General features: G+C 61.2%; 1 protein-coding gene across 2 annotated transcripts; it reads left to right on the plus strand.

The window, feature by feature from the left end:
• The first annotated feature begins 3568 nt into the window (after positions 1-3568).
• Positions 3569-18882, plus strand: CLPTM1L (CLPTM1 like). 2 transcript variants are annotated; one of them, XM_027073678.2, is made up of 17 exons: positions 3569-4000; positions 4403-4503; positions 5431-5620; positions 6830-6978; positions 7985-8063; positions 10817-10934; positions 11160-11254; positions 11994-12078; positions 13107-13210; positions 14106-14171; positions 15323-15373; positions 16077-16159; positions 16617-16651; positions 17118-17173; positions 17250-17294; positions 17863-17978; positions 18378-18882. In XM_027073678.2, the coding sequence occupies exons 1-17, from the start codon at positions 3839-3841 to the stop codon at positions 18460-18462; spliced, it is 1620 nt and encodes a 539-aa protein (XP_026929479.1). In that variant the 5' UTR covers positions 3569-3838; the 3' UTR covers positions 18463-18882. The 2 variants fall into 2 exon arrangements, with proteins under 2 accessions (XP_026929479.1, XP_026929482.1); XM_027073681.2 differs by having other exon boundaries at positions 3572-4000; positions 6833-6978.
• The last annotated feature ends 3433 nt before the right edge of the window (positions 18883-22315 follow it).

Raw genomic sequence — 22315 nt, forward strand, 5'->3', positions numbered from 1 at the left:
TATGACAAGCTAGAAGGAAGCAACGGGAGAACAGAATAGAACTTTGCTGTCCAAAGTTGTTACGGCCCATAACAACTTTTTTCCTTTTTTCCAGCGATGTCTTCTGAGACGCCAACAATAAAATAGCAGAAAGAAACTACACCAAAATGAAAAAGCTTCTGCACGGGGAAGGACACAGTCAACAAAACTAAAAGACAACCTACAGAACGGGAGAAGATATGTGCCAATGACATAGCCAATAAAGGGTTCGTGATCCAAGATGCATAAAGAACCTAATACGACTCAATACTCAAAACACAAAATTTCCAACTAAAAAATGGACAGAAGACATGAGCAGATATTTCTCCAAACACAGAGATGACCAACAGACACACGAAAAGATGTTCAACATTCCTCATCATCAAGGAAATGCAAATCAAAACCACAATGAGACAGCACCTCACACTCCTCAGAATGGCTAAAATCAAAAACAAAAGAAACAACCAGTGTTGGTGAGAATGTGGATAAAAAGGAACCCTCGTGCACTGTTGGTGGGAATGCAAGCTGGTGCAGCCACTGAACAGTACGGCGGTGCCTCAAAAAGTTAAAAATAAGGGCACCTGAGGGCACAGTCAGTTAAGCGTCTGACTGTTGATATTGGCTCGGTCATGATCTCACAGTTCGTGCGACCGAGCCCCGTGTCAGGCTCTGCACGGTCACCCTGGACTCACATTTGAGGGGCCCTGGGAATGAACAACAGCCTCACCTTGCAGGAGAATGGTTAGCTTTCAAGGGTCCCTAACCAGACACCCACGCCAACACGTGAGTATCCCACCACCCACCAGCAGCAGGAGGGCTAACCCTAGACACAAGAGCTCCTCTAAGGAACTGACAGTGGGATACGTCTCATGGGTGGGAAGGAAAGTCCTGTGGGAGCCATGCCCTTGCTAGGAGGGTCAAGCATCAGGCAGGTCTGGGCTGGACACTCGGGAGTGATCTGCAGTCTAGAAGCTGGGTCCCCAAGTCCCCGCACGGCACCGGGTTTCTATCTGACCTTCCAGAAAGCCATGCAAGGCATGCATTTATTTATTTATTTATTTATTGTCTCTTTATTTTGCGAGAGAGCGAGTGCAAGTGGGGGAGGGGCAGAGAAAGAGGGAGAGAGAAAATCAGAAGCAGGCTCCGCAGCCTTCTGGAGTCTGATGTGGGGCTTGAGCTCACAAACCTGAGCCACCCAGGTGCCCCCATGCAAGGCCTTTTTATAGCTGTGACATAGGGAAACTGAAGGACTTTGTAAAAATCTGCTTTTCGCTCCTTTTCCTGATCCTATTCCTGCTAGGACCCGCATCCCCACTTTACACATGCCTTGTAGCACCAACAGTGTGTGTCCTCCTTATAAGGGACAAGAAGTTAACATTTATCTCAAGTCTTCCAGCACAATAGACGACATCTAAGGAAGAACCAGGTGAGAATAACCAGACCACCAGGAACAGATGTGTGGACGCCAAGGCTCCCTGGCTCTGAGGAATAACTGATGAAGGGCAGCTGGGGGACTGAGGGGACCTACACAGCAGGCCCCAAGCAAGATGAGATTCTCTCCTTTCCTTTCCGGAGTCTCCCAGACACTCCGTACCGGCATTCTGTCTATACCTTCAGTACACTCTGCACTCACCTCCTGCTGGCTCACATTCAATTTCTATCCTGCAGAGGGCCGGGGACACTCGTGCCTGGTCTCGCAGGACCCCCTCTGGATCCTTGGACCTGACCCGCCTGCATCGGCTTTAGATTCATGAGCAGCAGGACACTCAGCGTCGGGGTGTGGCTTTTGCCCCCAGTTGCCAATAAATCTCGACACCTGGGACAGAGTACAAACCAGATCAAAAGTCAGTCTGAGAGGGAGAGGGGTATGAACCTCAGCGTTCTTGGGGCTTTGCGGCCCCTTCCTGAGGCCTGGCTGCATCCTGGCCTTCAGATTCCACGAGACCCCCCCATGTCCCTCGTGTCCCGCTGATGCCCTCTTGTGCTCACACAGCTGGAGCTGGTCTTTGTTCCCTGCAGACTAATTAGCCTGGCGTTCCTTCCTACACTGTGTAGACCAGAGCAGTCACAGCAAAGCCGCAGGGTGCGAGCAGGGGCTCCTTAGGTGTGGCAGGAACACGATGGCTCAGGGGCAAAGGTGGCTCTGTGGCCTTGGTTGCAGAGGACTGGTAAGCCTGTTAAGAAGGGTGGATTTTACACTCAGGGTAAGAAGAGGCAGGTTTGCTAAAGCAGAGGACAGACCAGATAGGGGAGGGTGGAGACGGTCTGTGACACACCATTCCATCGATTGAACCAACAGAGCCAGGAGTGGATTCTACAAGGGAGAACGTGCGAAGGAAAGTTCCTAGTGGCCCCCCAATCTCTGGCCCAGATCCTAGGAGCAGGTGGTCCAAGGCCTCCCTGCACTCAGCCTCAGTGCTTTGTTCCCGGAGGTCTCCATCTCTGCATGAAGTCACATCCCGTCCACAGCGAATCTACTGCCCTACGAATTCCCGCCCAAGCCCCCACCCTAAAGCAGTTTGCCTCCTCCTCTGAAAACCAGGAATAGCACTTTCCATCTCTCTAGGTGCCTCACTCGAGTCTCCCGCAATCAGGCAGGAAAAGCAAGCCCCTGCAGAGGGCTGGCCCACGGCTGGGGAGTTCTGCCAACTTAGCATGGAAGCAGGAAGGGCGCGGGCCTGTGGGCGAACCGGGACAGCTTTCCCCCGAAGGTTCCCAGCGCCGCCGAACCTGGGAACTAGGAGCTACAGCCCCTGGCTGAGCAAGCCCGGCTGAGGGCAGGGGCGCTTCAAGGGGAAGACCCCTCCCCAGGCCCCCCTCTCTGCGGTGTTGTTTCTTCAAATCGCACCCCCCCCCCCAAGAGGCTCCTATTGAAACAACCACCTGAAATCAGGTCTCTAATTTTCGGGAGTCTATTGACCATTTTCCTCTATTTTGACTAACTCCAGACGTAGAAAGCGTTTCAAGAACAGCACACGGTCTCTGTAGTCGCCTCCAACCAGCTTTCCCAAATGTCAACATTGCACCCACTTGTGGGCCCGGTAGGCCGGGGGACAGCGCAGTCCCCACGGCTGGGCGGTAGGGGGTGGTCCAGCCAGTGTCCGCGGATGTGGGACGGTGCCTTGGAGACCCCGCGACCCCAAGGCGACGGCTCCGCTTCGGCCCCCGGTCCATGCCCCGCCTCCGCCATGCCCCGCCCCCGCCTCGACCCACCCCCGTCTCACCGCCCCTCCCCACCGGCCCCCTCGGTCCCCGGCCCCTCGCGACCGCCTCGCAGCCGCGCCGCCGCGCCCCATCCCCCTCTGCCTGGCGCCCCCTGCCGGCCGCCTCACCACCCGGTTCCCCGTCCCGCTCCCCTCGCGACCCCTCTGCACTCGACAGGGCCCAGCCCAAGCGCCCGGAACCCGCGAGGCAAGCCGGGAGGAGGACGCGGGCGGGAGCCGTCACCAGCGTGCGTCGCGCCCCTGACGCGTGCGTGCGTGCGCGTGCGTCATTGGCTGGACTGCGTTTCCCAGGGGGCCGCGCGGCGCGCCCACTTCCGGCGGGAGGCACGGGACCCGGAAGCGGCCGCGGGGCGGCGAATCCCGCGGCGACAGGTCGGTCGGAGGGCGGCGGGAGCATGCAGGGCGGCCGGCGGCCCGCGGTGCGCGGTGCGTTCGTTCCCCCGCGGCGGTGGCGGCGGCGCGAGGCGGCTCTTGCGTGAGCGGCGGCGGCCGGAGTGGCCGGCGGCGCGCCGGGCGGGCGGCGGGGTCCGCGGCTGCGAGGCGGGCCGGGCCGGGCCGGGGTGGGCGCCGCTCTCTGCCCGGGGGGCGGCGGCGCCATGTGGAGCGGTCGCAGCTCCTTCACCAGCCTGGTCGTGGGCGTGTTCGTGGTGTACGTGGTGCACACCTGCTGGGTCATGTACGGCATCGTCTACACCCGGCCGTGCGGCAGCGACGGCAACTGCATCCAGCCCTACCTGGCGCGGAGGCCCAAGCTGCAGGTGAGCAACGAGGAGGTGTGGTGGCGGGGACTACGTGGGGGCGGGGCTGGGGCCCCTTCTTACCGAGCCAGGTCCAGGACAGCGCCCCCAGCCCCACTTGCTCCACGTCTTGCTGCATGGTGGCTCCGGGAGGGCTCGGGGCGCTGCGCCCTTACCCCTCGTCCCGCCTCTTGAAGGCGCCCGGGTCCCTGCCCTGTTCTGCTCAGCTGCACGCCTCAGTAGCTTGTTTGCAGTGGACCCAGCAGATCTCTTCCTGGCGCGATGGGAGCTAAAGTGAAACCTTTTCCCATGTGGTAGCTGGTCAGATTGCCACCGCGGGTGTAGCAGTTGGATGCGTGTTTTCTGCCGAGGGGGGGTGTGGGGGGTCCTTGCAGAGCTAACTTTCTTGACGCTCCTTTCCAGCTCAGCGTGTACACCACCACGCGGTCCAACCTTGGTGCTGAAAACAACGTGGATCTGGTCTTGAACGTGGAAGACTTTGACGTGGAGTCGAAATTTGAAAGGTATGATTGGGGAAGCAGCGCGTGCCAGTGATGGGGTAAGTGCCGGTAACGTTTAGGTTGTGGAAAAGGCAGTGTCATGTGTAAGGAAGTTAGGAGGAGAAGCACTGTTCCCTTCTGTCTCGTGAGTGGGGTGGCCTTTAACTGCCCTCGTTTGTGATACGTAAACTAGCCAAGTTTTGCTCTTTGTGAAAGTAGGAGGTGATGAGTTTGTCCCTTAAAAGGCAGCTTCCAGTGGCCGACGGTCCCAGGATGCACGGCAGCCATGGGCGTTTCCAGAGGAGGAGATGAGGTGGGGGTGACGTGGCTTCCCACAGCAGACAGCTTGTCTCTCTCTTCCTGGCGAAAGTTGCCAGTTAGGTCAGTGTAGTGATGTAAATGCTCAGGTACAAAGAGGGAGCGTGGGAAGTTATACTTGCTGTGTCGTTCTAGTTTTAAGATTTCAAAAGTAGAAGTCGAAAAGCAACTTGCTTGTCCGGGGTCTCCTTTTTTCCTGTGTGTCGTCTGGGTGATTTCAGACAAAATAGCGGGAATGTGTAGTGCGTTGGCATGAGCGTCCTCTGGCCAGCCTGCCCCATTCGAGAGCTGCGGGAGGCAGTGCAGCAGACGGGGGAAATAGGTGCGGTTGGGGTCAGCCACTGCCTGCCTGGCCACGTGAGCCCTGTGACCAAGGCGAGTTCCTGCCTTCCCTGAGCGCTGCGAAATGTAGGCAGGAAATGCTGCCCGTGGTTTTAGGAAACGGTCTGTGAGCATCTGCACTTTCAGGATTTCGGTAAAGTCTTTGCAGGTGGGTGCGTTTTCAGAACGTGTGAGCTAAAATTAGTTTGAAACGGCATGATTTACAGAGGTACTTGGGTAACCTGTGCTGTGTGCTCATACGAGGCAGCTAACATGCACATGGTTGTAAAACGGTCGTTTCTTTTGTTTTAGGACGGTTAACGTTTCCGTACCAAAGAAAACTAGAAATAACGGGACGTTGTATGCGTACATCTTCCTCCATCATGCCGGCATTCTGCCATGGCACGATGGGAAGCAGGTGCACCTAGTGAGCCCTCTGACCACCTACATGGTTCCCAAACCAGAAGAGGTCAACCTGCTCACGGGTGAATCCACTACACAGGTGAGTGTGCCTGTTAGGTCACTGACCGCATGAGGCCTGCGCTCTCCCTGTGGAGTTCACACCCACAGGTTTCTGCACGTGCAGCTTGCACCGGGAGCTGGGGTGACCATTGGGAAGGGAAGCAGTTTGATGTAGGGACAAGCACGTCTGTCTTTCAGCAGAATTGCTTCCTGTGACTCGCAGATAAATTTTATGCCAAGTTAGTGACGTAGACTCTAAGTAATGCAATGACAGGTTACTTCTCAGGCCCCGGGCCCTCTCAGCCTCCAGGGAGTGTGTGTGCACCCCATCAAGGTGTGGGGGCCTCCCTTCTGCACAGTCGGCCGCAGCCTTCGCTCACAGCTGGGGGACTCACTGCCCTGTGTGTAGGGCAGGACGGCACTTCGGTATATCTTTTCAGTTGTCATTTGCGATTACGGGAGAGATACCCGTACTGCATACGTCCCATACTGCTGTGAAAAGCTGTGTATACGAGGAAACTAGAGTGGCTTAAGTGGTTATTGACGATACTGTGGGTAAAGCAGAGGAATTCTGTCTTTGGGTCTGTGTGGACTAGAAGGTGAGCTCGTTTACAGATGGGAAGTGTCTGTGAGGCTGCCCCATGCTGGGTCTCCTTGGAAGGACTCCCTCGGCTGCTTTTTCTTGGGGGGACTGTATGGCCCCGCCTCTCGGGGCCTTCCTAGGGAGTCAGTGAGGTGGTGGGTGTTGGTGTGAAGTGATCTCCGGAACATACAAATAAACGTGTGTGGTTAGTATTACTTAGAAAAGCATTCTTAACATAACTTACCGGAGCTGTATTCTATCTATTTAGGTGGGAGATAGGCGAAATGGTCCTGAAGTGTGGAATTTGTCAGTTAGATCTGGGAGATCTTCCTGGCAGTCATAGCTTCTTTGCTGAATAGAGCTCTGTGTGCGACTGACGCCCAGCCCTGACCCTGTCTTTGCAGACGACGTGACGGACCGGGCCTAGGGCCATTGTCCTCAGTCTCGCTGCCAGCTGCGGGGGCTGTGAGCTCCGATTGCCTGCCCCCTCCTGCAGGTGTCCCAGGACTCCCTCTTCTCATGGTCCCCACTCAGGCTGGGGATCTAAATGACAACCCTCTGGCTCGTGTTAAGAGAAGGAAGTGAGGGGTGCCGCTCTGGGGGAGCCGGCGGTCATGCCTCCACCCAGCACTGGGCTTTCCCTGCTGAGCCACTCGTTTCCTTTAGCAGCAGATAGAGGCAGAGAAAAAGCCACCGAGTGCCCTGGACGAGCCTGTTTCTCACTGGAGACCAAGACTGACACTGAACGTGATGGTGGACGACTTTGTCTTTGACGGGGCCTCCCTGCCTGCCGACGTGCATCGGTACATGAAGATGTAAGTACCGCTGGGCCCACCGGGGAGGAGGGTGGCTCTTCGCGGCACACGCCCCCGTGCCCAGCCTCGAGCTGGCGGTGCAGGAGTGGCCCCGGTGTGTGGGGTGTGGAGGACACCTGGGGGGGGTCGTGGCCCACCAGAATCCAGAAACGGGGGCCCGCAGTGCTGCCTCGAGCACCCCTGAACCTCTCGAGGTCTTGCTGATAGAGACTGCCACCAGGACGTGAGACCGTGTCGTGCTGCACCCCCTGAGACTTTTATCCCATCTGCGTACTGATTACCTTTGTTAGGACCCTGTGGTTTGTTTTAACTTGACTTGTTTACGTTAACTTAAAAACTAGTTTTTAGGTCATTACATTTAGTCTTTAGCATCGCTAGTTAAACATAAGCGTTGAAATTGTGTGAATAATTTAGACCACCTTGCGTTTTGGGGGAGCCCACTGTTAAAGTAAGATCTGTTGCCGATGTCACGCAGCAACTAAAAATGGTTGCACTAAGACTTGTCTTCCCTCACGGGTTAGTTGTAAACGTGCTATCGTCGTGAGGGTTTTTTCTTTTTAATGCGTTTATGTCATTTTTGAGTGTACAGAAGAGTCATGTAATTAGAAACGTAAACGGTACAAAGGGTCACAGAAAGCCCCCCACTCCTGTTCTCTGGCCCCCGCCGCCTCCAAGGTACGGAAGGCAGGTGGGTTTTTATTTCCACTCTCCCTCTGCATCCCTGACCGTCCCGCATCAGGGCACATGTGGGCCTGTCACTCTTTTGCGGCCTGGATGGTGTTCCGCTCTGTGGCCACTGGGGTTTCCCTCCCACGGCTGTGACTTCAAGGAAGAACAGCTGGTTAGAGCCCTCGGCTTCTGTGGGCAAGGTGTGTCCTGGGGCTGTGTGCCCAGAGACAACCGAAGACGTGGGCGGGATTTCTCCGCGCTGCGTCTCCGAGCCGTGTCTGATTCCTCTAATGGTGAAAGTGTTCACGGTGACTCTGGGAACTGCTTGATCCCCCAGGATCCAGCTCGGGAAGACCGTGCACTACCTCCCTATCCTGTTCATCGACCAGCTCAGCAATCGGGTGAAGGACCTCATGGTAAGTGTGGCTCCTCTGGGCTGCTGTCGCCCCGCAGGAGCTTGCTGCGTCTTTCTGACTTGGCAGAGCTGTGCTCCGGGTCTGCCTCCGACTCCCTTCCTGAGCCCCTGTGCTCTCTGTGGTGGAAGGCTCTGGAACAGTTCTGTATTAAGTGCTTGGATGGCGAGTCTCAGAGCTCATTGGAGAACCGAGTGTCGCTCAAACAGTTCATGAGGGTTTTTCCACCAAGCCCTAGTTGTTTGGCTCAAAGGCACAGATGGGCTTAGAGGGGGTGCTGAGCAAACTGCTCCCTTTAGAGCTGGCCCCACACAGTGTCACCGCCTGTCTTGGAGCCTGCAGTTGTTCCTCCCGCCCCCCACCCTCGGGTGGCCCTGGGCAGGACTGAGTGTGGGAGTGGAGGGGAGCTGGCACCCTGCCCTGCAGGGTGGATTGGAGGGCCAGTGCAGGACGGCTGACTTCCGGGCAGTGACAACAGCAGTGACCATTGACACGGAGGGTCACCTACGGTGCCCCAGGCACTGTGCCGAGCACTTCACAAACGTCCCGGGGTCTCGCCCCATGGGCTGTGGAGCTGTGGCATGAGCCGGACCGGTCGCCCTCCCCGTGACTCCTGGCCGCCATCCCAGTCTGCGGACGTTTACCACACGCTGGAGTCCGTGCTCCTTGCTCACAGACGAGACAGCCTGGGCACAGAGAGCTCGGGTCCCCGTGGGATGCACGGCAGTGAGCGGAAAAGGAGGCATCTGACCCGGGGCCCAGCCTCGCGGGCCCCCGCCCCAGCTCTGCCTCCCCCTGCTGACCAAGGGGTCCCTAACACGCGGGGTCCTGCGCTTCCTTTGGGGGTGCCACCTAGATCTATGGGGCTCGTCGGCCCCGGGCAGACCGTCATCCTCCCTCCTGCTGTGTGCAGACGTGGAGCCGGCCCAGTTCTGCCGAAGCGCGTGGTCAGCTTTCTGGGGGCCCGGGGCTGCCATGGTGCGGGCAGTGGTGTGGAGAGGCTGCTGGCTGGCTGGGCCCCTGGAGCTCCGAGGCTGCGTCTGCAGGGCGCCTGCGCTCTCCGCATCGTGTGGGTTTAGTGGCCTCATGACGTGGCACCGCTATTCAGACGTGGAAACAAGCTCACGGGCCACCGGCGTTTCCTGTGGCGTCTTCGTGACACGAATGCCTTGTCTGGATCAGGGCTGCTTTCTGGAAGGAACGCCATCTTTGGGGAACAGCTAATCTGCTGGGGTTTAGACAGCGGCACCTGTGTGGGTGGGGTTGGCCCATGCCCGCCTGCCCTGGAGCCGGTGCACCACTGTGGTGTAAGGGGGTCCGGTGCCTGGGCCTGGCGTCTGGTCAGTCCTGGTTTGGGGGGGGGGGGGTCCCAGCGCCTGGGCCTGGCGTCTGGTCAGTCCTGCTGAGGGGGGGCCCTGGGCCTGGCATCTGGTTAGTCCTGGTAGGGGGTGGGGGGGCCAGCACCTGGGCCTGGCGTCTGGTCAGTCCTGGTGGGGGGGCCCTGGGCCTGGCATCTGGTCAGTCCTGGTGGGGGGTGGGGGGGCCAGCACCTGGGCCTGGCGTCTGGTCAGTCCTGGTGGGGGGGCCCTGGGCCTGGCATCTGGTCAGTCCTGGTGGGGGGTGGGGGGGCCAGCACCTGGGCCTGGCGTCTGGTCAGTCCTGGTGGGGGGGGCCCTGGGCCTGGCATCTGGTCAGTCCTGGTGGGGGGTGGGGGGGCCAGCACCTGGGCCTGGCGTCTGGTCAGTCCTGGTGGGGGGGCCCTGGGCCTGGCATCTGGTCAGTCCTGGTGGGGGGTGGGGGGGCCAGCACCTGGGCCTGGCGTCTGGTCAGTCCTGGTGGGGGGGCCCTGGGCCTGGCATCTGGTCAGTCCTGGTGGGAGGGGGCCCGGCACCTGGGCCTGGCGTCTGGTCAGTCCTCGTGTGGGTGGCCTGGTGCCTGGGCCTGGCATCTGGTCAGTCCTGGTCCGCTCCTGTTGCTGGACTGGCCACGTCGGTGTTCACCCAGGAGGGTCTGCTGAGTGAGCTCCGGTGGGTAGAATCAGGTGGCACCATGTTCACACGATGGGGCGTGTGGTGCCTGTGGACTCACCGGCCTCTGGAGGCGTGGAAGGCCGCTGCAGCCAGCGTGGGCCGCCAGACCCCACGACCACAGCCGCTCACAGCTGCCCCTTGCCTCCGCACACACTTAGGTCAGGTGTCGCATCTTCCTGAGGCTTTCTGTTGTCCCCTGGGGGGGCAGGCCGACCCTCCACAAGTCAGTCTCTCCGGGAGCCTTTAGCCCACACACCAGGGCCCCAAGTGCCACCCGCCACGTTTCCCTTCCCTGCGGAGAGGTGTGGAGGCTCCGTGGGGCCCGTGCCCGGCTCGTCCGCAAGAGCAGGTTCCTGGTGCATGCCGGTGCTGCTCGTGCCGAGAGGCCGGGGTACAGGGCCAAGCCGACACGGGGGTTCGAGAGATACGGGGTTCAGGTGGCAGAGGAGACGAGAACACGTTGCTCAGAAAAGCTTTGAGCCCAGGATGAGGGTGAGTGGCGGGAGGTGGGAGCCACGCCCCCCCACCCCCCGCCCCCTGGGACGTGGAACAGACGGTAGTCGAGTAGGCCCAGGGGTGCAGCGTCAGCCTCCAGTGCACAGAGCCGTGGTCGGTGGGGAGCCCACGCGTGGGGTGAGCCGTGGGGTGAGTGCCCGGCCGTGGGTGGGGGCAGGTGGCGGACCTGGGAAGGGCGCGGCCTCACTGCCCTGCTGTCCTTCCCGCCAGGTCATAAACCGCTCCAGCACCGAGCTGCCCCTCACCGTGTCCTACGACAAGATCTCGCTGGGGAGGCTGCGCTTCTGGATCCACATGCAGGACGCCGTGTACTCCCTGCAGCAGTTCGGTGAGGCCACGGGCCGACCTTTACTTCTGGGTCCGGGAAGCCGTGCTCAGGCTCCAGCCTCGGTGCCTCCTGCTGGTGTCCGTGACCATGGCTCCCGTCAGAGCGTCGGGTTTCCGCTCTCAGTGCTGAGAGCTGTCCTCGTCTGTGGCCGTGAGCGTGAGGCGCGTGTCTGGCGTTGGATGTCGCTGACCTGGCTCGCCTCGTGCTGTTTCCTTTTCCATTCAGGGTTTTCAGAGAAAGACGCTGATGAAGTGAAAGGCATTTTTGTCGACACCAACTTGTATTTCTTAGCTCTGACCTTCTTCGTCGCCGCATTTCACGTGAGTGGGCACCGGGCCGGGGGTTTGCGTGGTGCGGCCTGGCGGCCTGAGACTTTGTGGCCGCCACGCTGGGGGTCCCTCTCCCGGCTCAGGATGGGGTGTCTGCACCTGGGGCGCTGATCACCTTAAGGACTTGGGGTTTGTCTGCTGGCCCTGGAGGTCATTTTGAAAAGAAACCCAAACTCCACGAGATCAGTGAATGGCTTTGCAAAATAAGTATCTCATTGTATAATTCTACCACGGTGGTTTCGATGTTGAAAACCCAGCCTTTGCGTAGAATCGCTTTTTGAGCGTGGAGTCTTACAGCTGGTGGAGGAAAGCTGTCCCCCACGTGGCAGCCGTGCTAGATCTGAGGTCGAGGTGGGCAGGCGTGGTCCCCCCGTGCCTGGAGATTGGCTGCCAGTCTGGCTAAACTTCCCAAAACCGTGCTGGGAAATAGTGGTTTTGTTAAAGGAGCAGGGTCTGAGAATGACCCGTGTGCACGGCCTGGGCACCAGGTCAGAGCCGGCAGCACCTGGCGAGGGAGCCGGGACGTGTGGCCCACGACGGCGGTCGGATGCCCCGAGGTCCCGGCGTGCTAGGTGGGGCACGAGGCCGTGGGTTTCCGAGGTGTGGCGTGTGGCATCCACCTGGCTGTGACCTTGCGATCCGGGTCCCGCGCACACCTGTGCTCTCGCTCGGCGGAGACGAGCCGTCGGAGCGACGCGAGCCGGACGTTGCCGTCCTCTTCTCTTTCCAGCTTCTGTTCGACTTCTTGGCATTTAAAAATGACATCAGTTTCTGGAAGAAGAAGAGGAGCATGATTGGAATGTCCACCAAAGCAGGTAGGTGCCCTCAAGTTTCGGCCGTTCCCAGAGCGCCGTGTCCTGTTGATGGAGACGGATCTCTAGGCTTCACTTTGGAGCTTGGGGTCTGCGGTCGTCTCTGGTCCGTGCCAGTCAGGGAGCCGGCTGTTGCGCGGGCGGCGCCTGCGAGCCTGGCAGAGCCTGGCCTCTGCGAGCGCAGAGGGGCTGTCTGTGGCGTGTGAACCCGAGGCCACGCGCCAGGCCCCCCGGCAGCGACACCAGCGCGGGATCTTGGCCTCCATCTGTTTGGCTGCTAATCAAGCGTCTCAAGAGGCAGTTCTGTCCCTTCCACAGAAATGACGTGCCCAGGGCTGGTCCGGGCACCTGGGCTGGCCCCCGGTGTCAGCCGGGTCTCACATCCTCCTGTCCTCTGGTGTTCTTCGGGGGGCACAGGGCCCCTGCTGGGTCCTCCGGCCCTTCCTGGGGAGCAGCCGTGAGCGGGGCTCGTGGGTCCCCGTCGGTGCACACGGGGCAGCCGGGTGTCCCCCTAGCAGGCACCCACGGGGGTTGGCCCCGCTGCTCCTGCCCCGCGAGAGGCCGTTAGGAAGGTGCATGTTATCAGTCAGTTGTAGCGTTTTATAAAGTTCGGTCTTTATGGAGAAGGTATAGTTTTTAAAAGATGAGTTTCTCACGGAGTTGGGAGGGAAACAGGTAAGGGGAAGAGGTCAAGGAGCCGGGTTCTAATCCCCACCGGTGACCCCTCTGATCAGCGTGCTCTCTGTGTGTTTGTGTACCTGCGCACACGTTTCTGTAGCAAAGGGGACCTTGCGTTCCGTGCTGTGGTCTCTGTGGTCGCTGTAGAACATTTGCACATCACACACACCTTGTCCGGTGCAGTGGATGGAGGGGGTGAAACCCTTGAAGCTTTGTGTACGCTGTGGGGGGGGCGGGTACAGGTAGGGGGGTGAGTGTGCATGTAGGCGGGTGGGGGCGTGATGGGACCTGTCAGGTGGGGTGTGGACAAGGCGCGGCCGGCCGCTCAGCGCAGCCCCCTTTCCTGCCCCCAGTGCTCTGGCGTGGATTCAGCACAGTGGTCATCTTCCTGTTCCTGCTGGACGAGCAGACGAGCCTGCTGGTGCTGGTCCCCGCAGGCATCGGGGCCGCCATCGAGGTGAGACGTGTGGCCGTGCTTGGCCGCACCCGGTCCCGAACCACGGGAGAGACGTGGCCCTGCCGAAGGCAGGGAGGGGCGTAGCAGCTGCCGCAGTTCCGGAATGCCAGAGCCCGGCTGCCGAGGGCCCTGTCGCTGGGGTTGGAGCTTCCGCCCATCACACCTGTCCACGCGACGTGTTTTACCACGTCAGGCAGGGAGCCACACGACTTGTGCCGCCCACCGCATGAGGCCATGTGGGACGTGGTGCCCTGTCACAGCCCGGGCCGAGCTGGGCTCGGAGAGCGGTTCCGTGGGGCGGGTGGCTTTGGGCCAGGACACGGGGGGGAGCAGAGGGGGTGGCAGGCTGGGACGTTCTCTGTCCTCTGGGGCTGCCCTGTCCCGGGCCTCAGCCCCGGCCACAGTTCCCCGCCCTACCCGTGCGCCGTGGGCACTGGCACGTGTGGCCGTTGGGCCAGAGAACGCACTTGGTCTGCCCGTGAGCCGTGCCGCGAGGACCCCCCCATAGCCACCCGTCACAGCGCGGAATCCCAGCTCACCGGGTTGTGGAGGCGGGTCCCCCGAAGACGGCAGGACTCAGGGCAGAGGCGAGGGGCCTTGCAGTGACCATCTGGGAGAAGGGGCCGGTGAATCGAGAGGCAGGCAGGATGGGCCGGGAAGGGGGCCCGGCCCAGAGGACGGCAGCCAGGCCGAGTGCCGGTTCCGTCGGTGCAGAGGGCGGCCGAGCTCGATGTTGGCGTGGAGCCCACGAGCACCAGTCAGGCTTGGTGGTGTGACCAGTCAAGGCTGGGGGCGCGAGCAGGCACACGCTGTGGTCCGTCACCTCCCGGGGGTGAGTTCCGGGGACTCCTGGGTCTCGGAGCCGTGAAAGTGTGTTTCTCGTTCTTTCTTTCAGCTGTGGAAGGTGAAAAAGGCCTTGAAGATGAGCGTTGTTTGGAGAGGCCTGAGACCCCAGTTCCAGGTGGGCATTTGTGCGGTGACAACTGTCCCCCCACCCCATCTGCCCCTGGACGCTCCGTGCCTCCCCCCGCCCCACTCCTCGTGTGTCCCTTGGATGGTCTGTGCCTCCCCTCGCCCCCCCCTCCACCCTGTCTGCTCCCTAGACACTCTGTGCCTCCCCTGGCCCCCGTCTGCCCCCCTGGACTCTCTGTGCACCGCCCCCGTCCGCTCCCACCACCCCATCTGCCCTGGATGCTCTGTGCCTCCCACCCCCACCAGCAGTCACCTTGTTCCTTTGTGTGCCGGTCGCCAGCCCATTCTCATGTCCCAGAGTGTCTGCCCTGTGGCTGCTAGCTATGCCCCGATCAGACGCCACACTCGGGGGCTGGTGATCCTTGGGCCACCCGGCCAGCCTCCAGCTCTGAGCCCCCCCTCAGCAGACGTAGGTGGCATCGTGCGGTGGAGGCCGGTCCCCTGGCAGCCCTGAGGTCTCCTGGCGGGCCGGCATGGGCAGCGGCTAGTGTGGGCCCCACGTGGGCATCCCCGTCAGGGACAGAGTGCTCCCCCTGCCCTGATGGGATGGGATGCGGGCGTGCTGGGCTCTGGGCGCTCCTCCCATGCCCGCAGGCCAGCGTGGTGCTGCCTGGTGCCCCGTCCCCGCCGGAGTCCAGCACGTGGTGCTGCTCTGGGTTGGCCCTTGCCCCCGGTGACAAGATTTTGCTGCGCCTCCGGGCAGACGGGCTGGGCTGGGGTGCAGCGGCACTTTGGGGTTTGTGGTCCTGAGCCTGACTCCTGCTGGGATGGACCCGGATCCAGGGAAGCTCAACACCCTGTCGAGGATGGGAAATTGGGGACCGGGACAGAGTTTGTCCTGTTGGGAACTGGCTCTGTGAGTCTGCCTTCACTGACCTGAGTGCAGTGCAGGGGTGTGGCCATCACCGTGATTGCTGGGGGGGTGCGTGGCCCAACAGGACACACTGGCGGGCGTGCCTCTGCACACGCGGCACGTGTCTGGGCCCCGGGTGACCCTGATTGCGGGGAAGTGGCTGCAGGGGGCCGCCTGGGCTGAGCCCCCTGCACCGCACAGCTGGGCTGTGCACGCCTGCCAGTCCATGTGCAGCTGTCCCCGCCAGCGGCCTGGAACTAACGGGACCGTGTTGGGTTCTGTGACAGTTTGGCACTTACAGCGAGTCCGAGAGGAAGACAGAGGAGTACGACACTCAGGTGAGTGGCGGGGGTGGGAGGGGATGCCAGTCAGCCTGGGCTCTCGGACTTGGGGGCAGGCTCCGGGGCGGCTCCACGTCCCGACCTCGCAGGAAAGCCGGGCCCGGTCTTCACGGGCGGTCGGGAGGCCTCCTCCCCTCCTGTAACGAGATTTATTTCTGGGGAGTTAGCGGTACGTGCTGTGATCTCCCGTGGTCACCGAGACCCCGGTGACCCTCATCGTCCCCAACCCCTCTGTGCGGGTGTAGCTGCAGCTTTCGGGTTGCCCGGAGACGGCTCCCTTGTGGGGACGGTGCTACTTGCCGCTTGGACGGGCATGTGTTTGTGTGCCAGGGCCGAGGCAAAGCTCAGGGTCAGCATGGTGACGAGCCCCAGCCCCCGAGGGCACTCCGTGCACATGGCTCTAGCCGGGTGTCTCCAGATCCGTTTCCCGTCGCTTCTGATCAGTGACCGGGTGTTCACAAGCCGGACGGATGCTGTGAACGTCCGTGCGGCATCAGGCCTAGCTTCTGGAGCCTCGTTCTGCAGGCGTCTGCCGTCCCAGCACCGTCCAGACTCGGTTCCCCAAGGCCGTTGGCCTGTGTGCCCTCCTTGCCGGTTCCCCTGTCCGGACTCAGGTCCCCGAGGTCGTGGCCCATGTGCCCTCCTTGCCAGTTTCCCCGTTGCGAGTTGGCTTGTCACAGAGGCTCCGTATTCCCGGCAGGCCATGAGGTACCTCTCCTATCTTCTCTACCCCCTGTGCATCGGTGGCGCCGTCTACTCCCTGCTGAACGTCAAGTATAAGAGGTAGGACGAGCCAGCCTCCGTGCTGGCAGCCAGGGACGCCCCTCGGCCTCCGTGCTGGGCCTGCCCCTCCTCCCCCACCCACCCCGCCCGGGAGACACACGGCCCGCCCAGGGGGCACAAGGCCGGCATGTGGTATTCCCCAGCCAGCAGCGGGCACGGAGGTGCAGGTGTCCGGGGCCCTGGTGTCAGGAACGAGGGCGGATGTGTCTGGCGAGGGGAGCCTAGGGCGGGTGGCCTGGCCTGGCCACTGTGTTCGGGACACAGGAGCCCCGGAGGCGCGGCCCTGAGGGCTGGGGCTTCTGACGGAGGACACCGGCCAGTTCAGCCCTGCAGCTACCACCTCACGCTTGCGCTCCGGGAAGAGGGCTGTCCCCGAGGGTCCCCCCACCAGCACTGCAGTTTCCGGGGGGACGGGCGCCACGGGACAGGGGCGGTGATCACGGTCTCTCTCTTGCAGCTGGTACTCTTGGCTGATCAATAGCTTCGTCAACGGTGAGTTGTGGGGATTCGGCTCCGCCAGTAGCGCCCGTGGCTGTTCCTTGTGGTTCCCGCACATGGCCCGTGTGGTTCGAGGACGGGCAGGCAGGACCTCTGCCGCCAGCCACCCCTGCTCCCTTTGGCGGGGCCCCCCTGACACCTGGTTTGTCTGCGGCGGCCCCGCTCAGGCTGCCCGTGAAAACGGTTTGGGGCGGGCGGGCAGTAACGCCGTCCGATGTGCAGTTTCCGAGGGCGGCTACGGGGCCCGTGAGCCCTGTGCGTGGGCTGGGTCTGCATCCTTGGAGGGCACAGACCCAGGACCTGACAGGCCTGGCTTCCTTGCGGGCACTCGCGGGCCCGAGCCGTCTGCGCGGAACACGGTGACAGGCAGCCGCGCTGGGTGATGGGAGGGGCCGCTGGCAGAGAGCCGATCTCTGGAGATGGACCCGGGGCCACCCCAGCCTGCCGTCCTTCTCCCCAGGGGTGTATGCCTTCGGCTTCCTCTTCATGCTGCCCCAGCTCTTCGTCAACTACAAGGTAAGACCACGCCCTCCCCGCGCTCGCCCGCGTCCTCCCTATGCCGGCCGCTGATCTGCCGCGTCTCGCCCCCCAGATGAAGTCGGTGGCGCACCTGCCCTGGAAGGCCTTCACCTACAAGGTCAGTGCCCCCCCTGCCCCCCCCCGCAACTTCTCAGGGCCACCACACCCAGTGGAGGGGTTTTCTCAACCGTGGGCCCCCTGGTGGTGACTTAGGGACGCTGGTTCTCGAACTGTCACAGCAGCACGAGACGAAGCCACATTCCTTTTCGGGGACACGCGTGAGAGCGCATACCCCAGCCACCCCCAGAGGCCCACGTCCACACGCGGACGCAGACCCTGGGCTCGGGCACACCGGCCGGGCTGTAAAGTGCCGTGACATGCTTGTCAGGGCAGGTGGAATTAAGGTGTGTTTTCCTGTTCGTTCTGTGAAGTAAGACGAGTGGCTCTGAGGAGGAACACGCCGGGGTTTTCAGGGCAGCCCTCGTGGGGGTGCAGTATGTGGAGAACAGGGGTGCGCGAGGGGGCGCCTCGGTGTCCAGCGTCCTTCCGCACTCGCTCCTTTTCTCTTGTCTGTTGTCACCGGGACCCCGCTGAGCGGTGAGAGGGTGAATGGGCCCCGGCCCCTGGGTACGCGTCCGGGGGACCCTGACGGCCAGTGTTCACACCTCCCCCATCCCACGTGGCAGGCCTTCAACACTTTCATCGACGACGTCTTTGCCTTCATCATCACCATGCCCACCTCCCACCGGCTGGCGTGTTTCCGGGACGACGTGGTGTTCCTCGTGTACCTGTACCAGCGGTGGTGAGTGTGGCCGCCCCTCCCGGGTCTTCTGTGGGCACAGAGGCAGTTTGCAGGTGGCGTGTGTCACCTGCAAGGCCGAGTGAGAGACCACCCCACGGCCTAGTTGGGAAGGACAGGTCTCTGAGCGACTCCCTCAGTCCCTGCTGCTCACGTTCCCCCCCCCCCCCCCCCCGGCGTGGCGGCAGTCGCCACAAGCACTGTCTGGAGAGCGCGGAAGGGCCGCCATCCCCAGGGCCTGGGGACGGGCACGGAGCTCCGTCCTGATGGTGAACACACGACAGACGGGCACGAGGGGACTCCAGACATCCCTCCTGCGGCAACTTGGGGTCTCGTGTCCTAACTGCTGGGACTCCAGCCCCTTCGCAGATGGCAGAGCCCGGGGGGCCTCTGTCCTTGCAGGCTGTACCCCGTGGATAAGAGCAGGGTGAACGAGTTCGGGGAGTCCTACGAGGAGAAGCCCCAGCGGAAGCCCCACGCACATTGAGTCCCCACCCGGCCGCGTGCGGTCAGCCCCTGTGCGGCAGGGCTGGGTTGTCGGCGGAGTATTTTCGGACGCTTCTGGCGGAATTTCCTGGACATTACACCGTGTGCATTGCCAAAACCTGAACGTTTCCCGTCGCCCCCCGAGTCCCTCTGCGTCGTGTTAGGGAGGGGCTCCAGCGGACAGACTTCTGGCCCCTGCATCAGGCTCTGACCATCGGAGGCTCGGCACGGAGGGCGGGGAGCCCGGCCCAGGGGCCTCTCGAGGTGTCCGTGAGTGCTCCCCACACGCGCAGGTGGCTCTTTAAGTCCATTCCTTAGAGACTGGGATCAAACGGCTTTTTTCCTTTTTGTTTAAAATTTGACTATTTTAAAGCTTAATGTACGTATGTTTCTATTTTAAAATAAATTTCTTTGGCTGTGACGTTTTTCCTGGCCCGGTGGAGCGTGTCTCCTCTGGTTCACTTTTCCTGTTCTCAGAAACCCACGCACGACGTGGGCTCACGTGTGTGCTTGCCACAGCAGCGGAGGTAAAGACCGCCTCCCCAGCTCTCGAATCACAAACGTTCCTGAATCTCCAGTGTTGAACGTGTTTTGCACGGTCACCACCAGTCCCCCAGACGGTGTTTTTCAGAAGTGCTCTGGGTTAAGGCGGAGATGAGCTGCATGGCCGGGCGGGCCTGTGCTCCGTGTGGTTCTACGTGTCCGTGAGCACGTGGGCAGCGTGTGCCCGTGGGGCTGGCTGTGCACTCCGTCTTCTGCTGTGTCCACCTGGCGTGCTGGGCTCCTCCTCCCAGGGTGAAAGGTGGGGCCAGTCGGAGTCTGAGGAGGCCCAGGCTGAGGGAGCACGTGTGCGTCCTACCTGTCGCCACAGGCCACGCACACTGTCGCGGGGGTCTGTTTGCAGTGGAAACCACACGTGCGTGCCACTCAGGAGCCTGTGGCTTCTGGCTCAGCTGTGTGAGCCGCACGCAGTGAGGGTAGGAAAACAGTTCACGTTACCCTGATTCAGTTTCGGTGTGAGCACGCGTCAGGAGCCCGGTAAGGAGCGCACAGCGTCCCCGGGGACTACCCGCCTGCTGCACCCACAGGGCCAGCTGCTCAGAAGGGTGCAGATGTCCCTGCTGGCTCGGCCTGGGGGCACGGCACCTGCCGGGTGCTGGCTGCGTTGTAAGTGAGAACGTCCGGGTGTCCACCTGTGCATGGGGCCCGCGGGGCCTGGGAGGTTCTGCCGAGGGGGCCCCTGCAGGTCCCGGGACAGCACCACCGAGTGGCTTTCAACAGCGCACGCGCACACACACACACATACATCGCCGGAGCACCCGGCCAGAGCCCAGCCTTTCCCAGCTCCTGGAGGGGCTGCGTCCTCTGTCTGGGTCCCTCCCTCCACACCTGCTTCCCGCCTCCATTCTCCCATCCCCCCTCCCTGCACTGTGGTGGCCACGTCCGGCCACGGGGTGATCCAGGGCCGTCCCCCCGTGTCCGGGCCGTACCGCAGTCTCAACTGCCATTGCCAGGGCCTGGGGTGGCACGTGCCTGCCGCAGTCCTCCGGTGCCTCCTTGGCGCCCCGCCTCCTCTTCTTCCACCCTTCTGTGTCCTGCCGTCCAGAGTGCCTTCTGTGCCCCACAGTGCGGGGGAGCACTCCCTCCGTCTCTCTTCACACGGCACAGGGACAGTGGAGCAGGAGCACGTGTGTGTTCTTGTACCCACCACCCAGGTGGGGCTCCCCCATCCCTCCTGGCTGCTCGTCCCCGGAAAGCATTTGGCGACCTTTGTGCCCATCAGCTCCTGGGCCTGTTCCCAGCCCCGCCCAGAATCCCACGCTCGACTCTGGCTGCCTGGCTGCTTTGGTTCAGGATTCTCCCTGACCTTCATCCCAGCCGTGGCCGTGGCATTCGTTTGTCCCACGTAGTCTTTAGCAGACTGTGGACAGACGGCAGGGTTTGGCCCACTCTGGTATTGGGAGTGCGTGGGCACGTCTTCTGTGGACATGGGGTCCTGGCGAAGCAGAGCCGACGCCCCCGAGCCCCGCGCGGCACACCTGCCTTGCACCGAGTGCTGCCATCTGGTGCCCACGAAGGGCGACCTTACCGAGGCCTGGGTTCACATTTCCCAGGCAACAGATGGTGCCGAATGCCTTCTCATGTTCCTCCTGTCCATCTCCACACCTTTCTTGGATGAAGGGCCTGTTCTCTCTTTCCCTGTAATCCTGTTTCTAACCGCATTCGTGCCGCCCTGCTGGCCGGAGCGACCTCACATAAGGCCAGGAGTGCGCGTCCCTGTTTTCTGCTCTGGAAAACCTCCCTTTTGTGACCGCTGGAGCCTCTGGGCCCCGGGCTTCCTTGCTGGCTTTCACCGCTGCCTGTGTCTCTGCTGTGGTGAGAGTCCCACACAGGCATGCTCCTCTGGAAGTTCTGTTCCGTCTGTCTAAAGAATTTGTCCATCTGGCCTAAGTTGCTCATAACACCCTCTTGTGCTTCTAGCCTGTGGGGCCGTGTCTGCCCTCCGCCCCTGGGTGGTCGTGTCCCCACAGACTGGGTGGTGAGCCGCTGGATGACTAAGCGGGCAGGTGTGCCGCGGGAGTCACACGGGCGGCCCTCACACCCCGCAGCTGGCGGTGGAGCCGGCGGGGGTGGGGGGGGGGGTCCTTCTAGAAAACTGTCGGCCTAAACGGCATTTGTTCCATCCTGGAGACGGAGGCTCGGATGCTGAGGCCGCAGGGCCGGCTCCTTCTGAAGCAGAGGGAGAGTCTGTTCCCGCCTCTCTCCTGGGCCGAGAGACGGCCACCGTCCTCCCCACGCGACGTTCTCCCTGAGTGTGTGTCTCCAGGTTTCCCAGTTTGATGAGGACGCAGTCACGTCAGGTCAAGGCCCACCATGAAGACCTCACCTGGGCCCGGCCGCCTGCAAAGACCCCGTTTCCAAACAAGGTCACACTCGTGGCCTTGGAGGTCAGGATGCCACCACGACCCTAACACCTTCTGACAAAAGCATTTGTATTTTTTTCTGAATTAATCTGCCTTTGTCAGTTTTATTGTTATGGGTTTTTCCAGAAAGAGTAAAAGCTTAGCTTTGCTTGTTCTTTATATTTTGTTTTCTCCTTCACAGATTTCTGCTCAGGTCTTTATTACGGGTTTCTCTGTATGTTTATTCGATGTATTTCAATACCCTCTTCCATACTTTTGGAGATGGTTAATTGGCTCATTAATTTTCAGCCTCTGTTTTTCTCAAACAAGACATTAAAATTGTGTTTGGGGAGTTTCTACTTCTGGACAGGGAGAGGCAGCAGGGTCCCATCCAAAAGGACGACAGTGGGAAAAAATATGTGAGGTGACTGTCCTGAAAACCTGGACATCAGACACGGAGGGCGGGGGATGCGCCGGGGCCCCAGGTCTCCCTGCGAGAGATGGGGCTGGGAGTCTCGGGGGCCGAGGCGACCAGGGTGCTCAGCACCGGTGCTGGATGGGAGGGGGCTGCACGGGGCCGCCTGCTCGTGTGTGTATGTCAGGAAACGACAGCCACTGGCCAGGATCTGAAGGAATGATCCGTGCAGCTCGCACACGAACTGCAGTTGAATCAGCCAGGGCAGCAGCCTCACGAGTCAGGAGCACTTGCAGGGGTCCAGCCTCAGTACTTGGGGGGAAACCTAATCGCCAACTAAGCACTGCTTCTGTCCCACCAACAAAGTTTAAAGACAACACCTAAATGGATCAAGCTGTTTCCGAGGACTTAGTGTTTCCCAGTAAAAAGCTTAAAAATACCCTTCATCCAACAAGGTGAAATTCACAATGTCCGCATCCAAATTACAGATCTATAAAGAAGCAAGAAAATGAATCCACAAGGAGAAAAGTCGGTCA

This window comes from Acinonyx jubatus, chromosome A1 (assembly GCF_027475565.1).
Source record: "Acinonyx jubatus isolate Ajub_Pintada_27869175 chromosome A1, VMU_Ajub_asm_v1.0, whole genome shotgun sequence".
Taxonomy (NCBI): Eukaryota; Metazoa; Chordata; class Mammalia; order Carnivora; family Felidae; genus Acinonyx; species Acinonyx jubatus.